The sequence below is a fragment of the Seriola dumerili genome, unplaced genomic scaffold (genome assembly GCF_002260705.1).
Source record: "Seriola dumerili isolate Sdu_G_001 unplaced genomic scaffold, Sdu_1.0 BDQW01000120.1, whole genome shotgun sequence".
NCBI classification, from domain to species: domain Eukaryota; kingdom Metazoa; phylum Chordata; class Actinopteri; order Carangiformes; family Carangidae; genus Seriola; species Seriola dumerili.
In genome coordinates this window covers 558,644-569,702 of record NW_019174375.1, presented here as the reverse complement: position 1 = coordinate 569,702, position 11,059 = coordinate 558,644, and the positions used below count along the sequence as shown (strand labels likewise).

The following is an 11,059-nucleotide window of genomic DNA, read 5'->3' as shown; positions in this document are numbered from 1 at the left end:
GGTTATAAAGAGATAGATAGTTACAGACCGTTACAGACAGTTACAGGGAGTGACAGTTACAGACTGTTATAGAGAGATAGACAGTTACAGACGGTTACAGAGAGACAGACCGTTACAGACGGTTACAGGGAGTAACAGTTACAGACTGTTATAGAGAGATAGACAGTTACAGACGGTTACAGGGAGTAACAGTTACAGACTGTTATAGAGAGATAGACAGTTACAGACGGTTACAGGGAGACAGTTATAGAGAGACAGACAGTAACCGACGGTCACAGAGAGCGTGACAGTTACTGACAGTTATAGAGAGACAGACAGTTACAGACAGTTACAGACGGTTACAGAGAGACAGACCCTTACAGACTGTTACAGGGAGTGACAGTTACAGACGGTTATAGAGAGACAGACAGTTATAGAGAGACAGACAGTTACAGACGCTTATAGAGAGATAGACAGTTGCAGACGGTTACAGGGAGACAGTTATAGAGAGACAGACATTTACAGTTAGAGACAGACAGGTACAGTTACAGCCAGTTACAGATGGTTATAGAGAGACAGACTGTTACGGAGAGACGGACAGTTACAGAGAGACAGTTACAGATGGTTACAGACAGTTACAGAGAGACAGACAGTTATACAGAGACAGACAGTTACAGTTAGAGACAAACAGCTACAGAGAGACAGACAGTTACAGTTACAGATGGTTACAGACTGTTACAGAGAGACAGACAGTTACAGTTAGAGACAAACAGTTACAGAGAGACAGACAGTTACAGATGGTTACAGACTGTTACAGAGAGACAGACAGTTATAGAGAGACAGTTACGGACAGCTAGACAGAGGACAATCTGTCAAGCTGAGCAGAATAAGTAAAGAGCTTCTTTTGTTTGCAAAATTCAAAATAAAATCCCATTAAAAACACTAGATTTCTGAGTTTTAACTGCAATATTTCCTCTGAGTAATAATTACTCACTGATTTTAAAAATTAATAAATAGATAGACTATAAATTGTCATTACACTGAAGCTTGTATAAACAATTTTTTTTTTTCATTTTTATCCGGGAGTGACAGCAATAAGTCATTAATAATTCTAATAGTCTTTAGATCAAATGAGAGAAAGAAATTGAAGATTCTTTTCATTTAACTTTATTTTTATTGTATTTTATATTTAATTTTGTGTTTTAGTTTTTATTTTATGCTTAACTTGTTAAACATTACTTTATTTAATTTTATAGATATTTTTTCATTTTATTTTATCTTACGATACTTTATTGTGAAAGCCAATCTACCGTACTTCCGTTCTTCGCAACCATTTAATCCTTTCCCACAATGCTTTGTGTCCACGTCCCCTGCTTCCTGTTTATTGTGACCGTCTCCACCGGTAAAAATTTAACGTTTTCTCCGCTGTGCCGCCGTTAAAGATCGGTGAGTAACCGAATCTCGAAACGTTTCACCGCCAAATCCGTTTATCGCCGTTAATTACGCGGTTTGATCTTTTACTTTGACAGTTAAGGTTGAAGGAAGAGAAAATCCCTCCTCTGCTTCCTCATCACTGAGACTGAGCTCGGCCGAGCCCCGGAACTCCGCTCAGAAAATTCATCATTTAAAACCTCCTCTTTTTAAATCAAAGATAAAATAATTTTTAAGAAAATTTAAAACGTTTTGCGTAATCAAAGACTCATGTAATAATTTCGGCGCTCAGATAAGACACTGAAAAGCGGAAAATGTGGAAGAAAGGGCATCTTTAATAATGGATGCCCTGCTAGCAACCGCCCTCCGCGGGAATATTTAGTGGGAAATAATCGCGGGAATAATGAAGAAATCTTTCATCTATGTTGATATTCAGTGTCGAATAAATGCAGCTTGTTTTATTTAATGCGCCAAAGACTCAATATTGGGGGAACAATCGGGTTTAAAGGAAAGGTCTGCCTGTCACGTATGTCGGGCTCCCGGCAGGCTTGGAGACATTAAAAATTACTGATTTGTGAACGGAGTTCGGTGAGACGGTTTGTCTTGGTTAAAAGAAAGAATGAATGTGTAGCAGAGGAGCCGGAGGGTTTTTTTTGTTTTGTTTTTATTAATCTGATTTATTTATTTATTTGATCAGTTTTCTGCAGAAACGTCTTTGCTGCTTCTGATGAATCTCATATTAAAGATTTATATAAACGTTACATTTCCTTTTGGCGGCTGTTGTGTCTGACAGAGGTCACAGGTCATCTGTGTTTATGATGTGCAGTGACGTCAGAGTGGTGACCTTATATGGATGTTGGTGTCAGTCCGCGGTAATGACAGTGACGTGTTTGTTCTCTGGATCATTAATGATGCCTTATGACAGATTACTGTAGTTGCTGCAGTAACCAGAGATGCAGATACTGATCGATTATTTTAACATTCCTTCATCTTTTACTGTCACAGTGATGTCATACGTGTGGGTTCATTAGATTAGACTCAGGCTGACAGATGTTCAGATAACTCTGAGGTAAAACCGAGAAAGAATTAAAGCCTCACGTTGCAGAATCCAACATCGTCATTGATTTAATATCTTGTGAATTAACTCATCGAGGGACAGTCATAGCATCAGAGCTGAAACGATCAGTCGATCAATTAACTTAATTCATTTATCAATCAAAAACACCAGTTGCTTCTTCAGTGTGTTAGGAGGCTGAAATGTGCTGCAGTGCAAACATCAAGTAGCAGAAAAAGGAAATACTCCAGTAAAGTACAAGCACCTTAAAACTGTAGTTAGGTACAGTATTTCAATAATTGTACTCAGTTACTTTCCACCACTGTTAATATGAAAATGAAGCTCATATAAAAATGTCTTTCTTGGAGAATAACTTGTTTCAGTCCTTCACGGATATCTTTGCTGAACAGAATGACTGTATAAAATCGAATGGAAAAAAAAAAAAAAAAAAAATTCAAACATTCGATTGTGATTGGTCCGCTGCACTGAATGCAGGACGGACAGGAGTCACACAACGCCACTGTCCTTATTTTAAAATGAAATTTAACTCAAGCTGAAACAAGCGAATGATTTCACAACAACAGTGTGGTTATGACGGCAGAGAGCTCACACCCAAACTCAACCACAAAAAAACAATCTAAAAAGACCTGTAGGATTTTGGTCATTAGACACAAAACTGTAGAACCTCAAGATAAAGAAAACAATATAAGCTACAGTTAGCTTAGCAACCGTTCCATCTGCGAGAAAGGGGCAGGAGAGAGAGGGACCATGAACAGCTGTATAATAACAGTTATACCCAGAGGTAATGGTGTTATCATATGTGCTGGTGAATGTTAATTGTTGTAGTGGATGGTTGGAACCTGTGTGTTTCTTTACAGGGAATAATCAAACATTTTGACAGCGCTACTCTGGGTACTGATCAGCTGATCAGTGATATAACTGCTGTATCTGAGAGAGGGACGGTGACAGTACATGCTGACCTCTCCCCTTTTCTTTCCTCCTCTTCTCTCCTCTTTCTCCTTTCTCCCCACCCCCCTCTCCTCTTCCTCAGGCCTGTGGCTGCTCCTCTGAAGCTCTTCCTCTCCTCCACCTCGGTACAGGATGGAGGACACGGAGACGGAGCTGACGGTGTCGGAGTCGGACGCCCTGGGAGCCGACTTCATCACAGTGGAGCTGGACACGCAGCCCATTGAGTACGTGGTGAAGTGGGCCGAGGTCGGCTCCAAGTTCACCATCTCCTGTGTGAAGAAGGACTCAGACGACCCGTCGGACCTGACTGCCGACCAGCTGAAGATCGAGACGGACGAGGCCTTCTTCGCTCCGTACGAGGAGGTTTACCCCTGCGAGGTGACGGAGCAGAGCGTGGAGATAAAGACAGACTCTGACGAGGATGAGGAAGACACCGAGGAGGAGCACGAGGTGCTGGTGGAGGCAGGGAGCAGCCAGCTGGACGGCGAGGCCGACTCGGACCAGGCTGACTTCGAGCCGGACGAGCGGCAGTACCGCTGCAGCTACTGCGGGAAGTGTTACAGCCACGCCTCCAGCCTGTACCGCCACCAGCAGACGCACACCGGGAAGAGCACCGGGGCGCCGCCGCCCGCCAAACGGGCACTGGAGCCGACGCATCAGGATGCACGTTACACCTGCCCCCACTGCGGGATGAGCTTCAAAGGCAGCAGGTCCGTACTCTCTGTTCCACCTCTGCACGGTGGAGTACATAGTCCTGATCCAGATCCGAGTCCTTTAATATCTGCTGGTCCAGTCTGATCTGATGTAGATTAAATCTGCACCTGTTACAGAACAGCTGCAGATTCTAATCTATAAAGTTATTGATCTGATATGAATCAAAGTTTAACTGGAGAATGAAACTTGTCTGAACTCAACCAAAGACCTTCTGTGAGGGAAGAAGCTCCACTCTGTGACACCGCTGTACAACCAGAGTGTTTCTGTATTTCAACAACTTCAACAGAGTGAGACATCCTCTCTAATAAACCATCAGCTGATCTCAGGTCAGTTTCAGGAGCAGTTAAACTTTCATTCATATCAGATCAATCATTTAAACTGATCAATCATCATGTAAAATCAGTTGTGTCAGATTTAGGTTCTGCAGCTGTTGTTTAAAGATTTAATCTACGTTTACATTCAGTCTGAGAATCAGATCAGATCAGAGTCTGGACAGTGATGAAAGAACATCTGTATGAAGTTAGTACTTATAGTTTAAATATTTCAAACGTAACAGAATAAAAAAAAAACGTACATCAGCCAGCTCATATTATATTTAGGAGGATCCTGGTTGGCTGCTGCTACAGGCGAGCTGCAGACGCTCAGGTGAGCTCTGGTCACAGTGAAGATCATGAGCTGACTGAAGAAAGAGGAAGTTTTAAAGATGGTTTGGATGTAGGTTCATGTCCATCCATGTCAATCTGTCGAGTCTAAAGATGGTCGGGTCGAACAGGAAATGATTACTATCCATTTATTTTCTTCTGACTTTTATTTTGAAAATCTATCATATAAATTTAATTAAAATCTTCATTGATAATTTTCGTCTCAGATTTATATGAATAAAATGTAAAATATCTGTTGTGATTTGGTGCCATAAATAAAACTGAATTGAATCGAAGTTAGAAGTGGATAAAAAAATAAATAGATAAATAAAAATATATAAATAACAAAATAAAACAAAATTCATAGATATTAAATAAATAAAATCAAGGCTTAATGATTTAAATTGTGTGAATAATTAATCAAACTGAATAATAAATAATACATTAGACCAGTTTCCCTTCAGAATAATAGCAGACCACCTCAGGACAGTCTGTTGAATTTCAAAATTAAAGCCTCCATAACATAATGACAATATATACCAATATTTTTGCCACTGCAAACTTTCCCACTTCTGCTCTTGTACCTGATTTACACAGGCATCTTTGTAATGGCATCTACTTTTGGTTTTTGAATGTTAATAGTAACTGTCGTTACTGATTGTATGACATGACTGTCGGTCACCAGTAGATGGTGCATTTGCATTTTCTTTTGCTTCCTCATGGTCAGACTGAAGGTTCATATTACTTCATAGTGAAGTTGAAAACAGTTTCAGAGGTAAATGACTTTGTATTCCTCAGTCACTCCAACTGAAGAAATGTTCCTTTATTTATTTATTCCTTTATTTGGCTCTTTGAAAATGTCATTCTCCTTTTTTTTTATTTCCTATGACGGGAAAACATATTTTTTAGGTAGTTTAATGGTTAAAATCATACACATCGGTTAAACTTTAAACAGTGTGTATGATAGAAACAAAGTTTCTTACATGTCCTTGTTAGTATTGTTGTTGTCGTTATTTCCCGCCACCTAACAAACTGAGTGTGGATCAGAATGATTACATGTTGTATTGTTACCAGTTATCACACGTGTTGATGAACGTTGAGACGAGTGTTGCTCATATCTCATCCTGTAGATGACGTCTTCTTCTCTTGAGTTTCACAGGTCCATTCCTCCTGTCGCTTCTTTTCCATTTCTGATCTGATTTTACTTTAAACTTCAGCTTCACTATAATTTACTGTCATATTATTTCTGACTATTTAGTTGCATCTTTTTCTGTCGGGTTGTTTCCCTCCACCCCATATGTTCTTGAAACCAGATGAATTTCATAATGATTCCTGAAGATACTCTGAGATATTTCCTGCTCTGCTTCTAATTCTTCTAGTTCCACTAGAACCTGAACATTATTAAAACCAGTTTAGAGTTAAAACAGTTCCTCTGTAAATATTAGCAGGTTGTTACTGACTCTTTTGTTTGACATTACATTTACATCTGGAACGATAACCGCAGCCTCGACTCTGTTCCCTCTATTACTGCAGCTTCTGACGCATCACGGTGTGTTTTAATAAGCAGAATAATGTTCTTCGTTGCGTCTTGGTTCTTTGGGGTTTAAATCAGTGGAGCTGTGATGATTAATCAGTCGGTCGACAGAAAATAAATCTGAAACTATTTTGATAATTAATCAGTTTCAAACAAAAATGAAAGTGATTTGGTGCTTCAGTCAACTTTACTCTACTACAATTTTTCACAATTTTCCAACGGTTCATAGATGAAACGATTCGTTGATTACTCTGTAGATTAATCAATAATGATTCGTTACAGCTAACTGATGTAATGTCTGTTTGTTTGTTTTACCTGTCAGGATGCTGGGGAGTCACCTGCGGCTGCACGGGAAGCGGCGGATCCACCCCTGCAACATCTGCGGGAAGGAGTTCAACCACAGCTCCAGCCTGTCGCGCCACCGCCTCATCCACAAGAAAGGAAAAGGAATCCCCAAGGACGTCGCCCTCGGCCCCAACGTGGCCGCTCTGCGCCACTCGCTGAAGGCGAGCGGCAAGAACAAGAAGACCAAGAGGCAGCAGCAGAGGCAGCAGCAGCAGCAGCAGCAGCAGCAGCAGCAGCATATGGCGGCCGCCATCATTCAGAGTCAGGGCGGCGATAAGTTCTACGCCTGTCCGCAGTGCGACATGAGCTTCAGGACGTCCACACAGCTGTCTAAACACCAGGTGACCCATGTCAAGGAGCTGCTGGACAACTACACGCCTGGCAAGGAGAACCTGGGCGAGACCTCGTCCGACCTCAAGATCCGCCTCAAGCTCTGCTCCCGCGACAAGCCCAACTTCTACACCCTCTGTAAGAAGAACCGTCGCCGCCGGGGGGGCCGGGCCGGTAAACGAGGCCCTGCCACCTCTGAGGAGGAGGAGGGGGGAGGAGGAGACGGAGGAGTGGGAGGAGTAGGTGGAGTAGGAGCCGGTCGCCACGGCTGCAGCCAGTGTGGGAAGCGGTTTAGCCACGCCTCCAGCCTGGCGCGGCACCAGCAGACCCATAGGGTGGGGGACGGTGGCGGGCGGGGAAAGGTGCAGCAGCACCAGAAGCAGCTTCTCGCCAAGACCGGACTCCCCGCCGCCAAGACCAAGACCTACACCTGTGCGGCCTGCAACAAGACCTTCATGCACTCATCCAGCTTCTCTCGCCACAAGAAGGCGCACATGGAGGAGGAGCAGCGGGCTCGCGCCGCTGCCGCCAAACGCCGGAAGAGACCTATCTTAGACGAGACCGCCCCGCTGGAGTCCGACTCCGAGTGACGTCGCCCGGCTCTGGACAGGGTTTGGACCGGTTCTGGACCTGTTCTGGGTTGGTTCTGAATCAGCATTGACTGGTTCTGGACTGGTTTGGGACCAGTTCTGGAAAAGTTCTAATTTGGAAAAGTTCTGGACCAGCTCTCCACCAGTTCTGGACCAGTTGGGGACAGATTCTGGGCCGCTCGTGGTCGTCCAGGTTTTGGGAACTGGAACACGTTGATTCTTCTCTGGTGTAGATAGCAGCAGGACATCCATATATGGTCGTATGGCATGTCATAACTGACCGTTAGCTAATTGCTCTTCAGGATGGGATTAGATTTAAAGTGTAACCCCACCCGCCCCGCCCCCAGCCCCGCCCCCTCACTCCACCTGTCTGTTAGGAACCGCTGGTCACTTTCGTTTTGCCCTGTCCACACCCCATTTCCCATCAGCCACCTGAGGAGAGCTGCTGGGAATCACAGTCAGCTGCTTGTCCATCTGTTTCAGGCCACGCCCACCTGCCACCACATTTCCCATCAGCCCCAGGACCTCTGTTCATCATGCAGAGTATTACGGGAAACTGAGTTTCTACAGAAAAGATTTACAACAACAGTGAAACCTGTAGATTCAGTTTGTGTTTGATGTTTCTGATTAATAATCAAAGAGCTGAGATCAGACGACATCAGGCCAGTTTGGTTTGATGGAAGTTTATTAACGACAAAGTATTTTTATTATTTGAGAGAAATCCAGAGTTCTGTGTTTCTGTGTTTATGGTTTTCTCAAAGTTTAGTGATTCATCAGTGCGGACCGTGAAAAAAGACTTTCAAACATTTTTTTTTTGGTTCTCAGAATTTGGATTTGTTTTTTTTGTGTTTTTTTTTTTTTTTTTTTATTGTTATTTATTTATTTATTTTTGTCCCCTTTGCCCTCGATCTCTTACGAAGAGTTTAGAGTCAGAATCTGAAGATTTTCTAGAATTTAATTCTTAATTGATCATTTTTCTGTTGATCAACTTTTTGTTTCGGCGCAAAATAATTTTCCAACCGAACCAGAATTTTTTTTTTCTCCATGTTTCTGAAGAGTAACAACAATCAGCTGATTTTTGTCGTTGATAAACCTCCGTACAGGTCTGATCTTGTTCCCGTCAGAGCAGCGGCTCCTTTACTCGTCTCCATGTTTGTTTTCTTTCTCCTCTTTTTTTTTTTTTTTTTTTTTTTTTTTTCCCTCTAGGACGTCACCGCCCAGTTCCTCCCTGAGTGATTTTGATTGGCTGAAGTTCTTATTGGCACAACGTTCTGATTGGTTAACTGTGTTATAGCTTTGGTATTTGACATTTTATAAAAGGTTAAAATGTGAAATCCGAGCAGACGAGCCGATCGGTCGGAGCTGGCGTTCCTCCACATTAATGTATGCATGAAGACTATTACTTGCAGCTAGTCGGCCATATTCGTAGTTTTTCAGCTGGGTGTGTTTGATGACCGATCCGCAGCGTCTGATGTTTGGGTTTCTCGTTTTAGCAGCAGAGTGGTGGTGTTGGTGGAGGTCGACGGGGAAACTGCACTACTTATTTATGAATTTGGAACAATGTTGTAATATATAAATATAAATGGTATTTAAATGTGATTCACAAGTTTAAAAAAAAAAAAACAAAAAAAAAAAATCAAGAGAGTGTCTAGGCCTGGCCTAGCTGCCCTCATTACCGTAGCAACATCACCGTCACCTTCATTGTTTAGCATCGTCATCATCATCATCATCATCATCAGCAGCAGACAGGAAAAGCCTCAGCAGACGTCTCGTTTTTCAAAGTTAAAGCTTTCAAATCAGTTCATTAACAAAATACTGTAACAGATGTTTGTCTGAGGCAACATCTGGACTTCAGCAAAACAAGAGCTCAAACGAGAGTTCAGTTAAACCCAGTCTGACAAAAAGCAGCCGTTTCCATAAAGAACGTGTGAGATTTTATTTGGACTCGAACAGAGACGACAATCTGAGACGACATTCAGACAAAAACGATTTCAAACATCGACTTAATCATAGATTTTCTGAGCAAACACTGGTTTCATTAATTACATTTAGTTTTCAGGAAGTACAGATGGGATTTGGGAAAATCTGGAATCAAACGTTGACGTCTGTCTGAGACGACCTCTGGACTCAAGCAGTCAAATAACACAAAAATTAAAATGTTGCTTTTATTAGTTGATTGAAGAGAAGAAGGTACGGGTGTAAACGAGGTGGACGTCACATCTGAGACGACGTCTGGACAAAATGTTTCAAAAGCTCATTTATTAATGACAAAGTCAAGTTTAGTGAATTCTGTGAACCAGCTGTTAATGTGAGATTTGGTGACAGGTGTTTGCACGTCTGTCTGAGACAACATCTGGACCAAAAATGACCAAACAAATTGCTTGAGTTAAAAAGTCAAAAGTGAAATTGTGACTGAAACAGGGGAAACACTTCGACGTCTGAATCTGACGTTTGGACAAAAACATTGGAACAAAACGGGAATTTGTTTTGTTTTATTGGTTCATTGAAAAGACAAAGGTACAAGTATTAACAAAGGAGTTTCCACAAAGTTAATGTTTTTGGTGATTTGATGACAGATGTGGACTCAAGCGGACGTGACAGAACATCTGTCAAGGCTGGTGTCAGCTTTAAACTGTTGGAGGTTCTTTACAGATTCGGACGTCTCGGACCAAAACATGAAGGAACATCGAGTCAGAGTCTCAGAGTTTTTCCTCCCTGACAGACGGACCAGCTTTCACCAAAATAAAAGCATCATCTTTGGACGTCAGCGGACCCTGAACCCCCCCCCCCCCCAACTTTTTGCTTCCTGCGTGTGGAGCCGTCTGACGGCGGCAGACACTGAGTTTGTGAATAACGATTCCCTGTGTGAATTGGATTGGACTTAATTTAACGGTGACCTATTTATAAATGTGTGTAGGCGGCAGGTTGTCGGAGTCGCACTACAACTTCCCATAGAAACGAAAAAGAAGCACTCGGTGCCCCACGCTCCACCCCCTCCCTCCCACGCCACGCTCCGGGTTCTCTCTCCTCGTTTCGGGCCTTGAAGCTGCCGTTCTCCTCCTGTCCACAGCAGAGTTTTGCATTTAGATCCATGTTGTGTTGCTTGTTTTCGTTTGGTTGGTGGTTTCTCAGCTTCACCTGCAGATAGAAGGTTGTTCGTCATTGTATCGTGTTTGAATAGAATAAACCCAGTTGACATGTTTTGTCTTGCGTTTTGTAATAAACCTTTAAAAGTAGTTTCCTCTGTGTGTCTTCACTCCGTAAACCGGGTTCAGATCCAGACCTCCACCCGCAGAGTCCTTGGATCAAGTCTGCGAGTCCGCTGGACCAGGAGGGGCTGAAGTGAGACGTAAGGTGTTTCATGGACTCGACTCGACAAGGTTCTTTTTTTCCTCTGCAGCTAGGACCCCTTCAATGCAGCGTTGTTACTACAGCGACAGTGCACAAAGTTGTGACATCATCTTGAACGTGA

General features: G+C 42.7%; 1 protein-coding gene across 1 annotated transcript; it reads left to right on the top strand.

Annotated features, from left to right (window-relative positions):
* Positions 1–1,355: 1,355 nt before the first annotated feature.
* Positions 1,356–7,587, top strand: LOC111223877 (zinc finger protein 883-like). Its single transcript, XM_022748176.1, has 3 exons — positions 1,356–1,381; positions 3,516–4,143; positions 6,645–7,587. The coding sequence occupies exons 2-3, from the start codon at positions 3,566–3,568 to the stop codon at positions 7,585–7,587; spliced, it is 1,521 nt and encodes a 506-aa protein (XP_022603897.1). The 5' UTR covers positions 1,356–1,381; positions 3,516–3,565.
* Positions 7,588–11,059: the final 3,472 nt, after the last annotated feature.

What these genes read in the sequence shown, in the direction of transcription:
- LOC111223877 (XM_022748176.1), top strand. Translation starts at nt 3,566, where the DNA reads ATGGAGGACACGGAGACGGAGCTGACGGTGTCGGAGTCGGACGCCCTG. An exon ending in ATGAGCTTCAAAGGCAGCAG is followed by an intron (nt 4,144 to 6,644) that starts GTCCGTACTCTC and finishes TTTACCTGTCAG; the next exon opens with GATGCTGGGGAGTCACCTGC.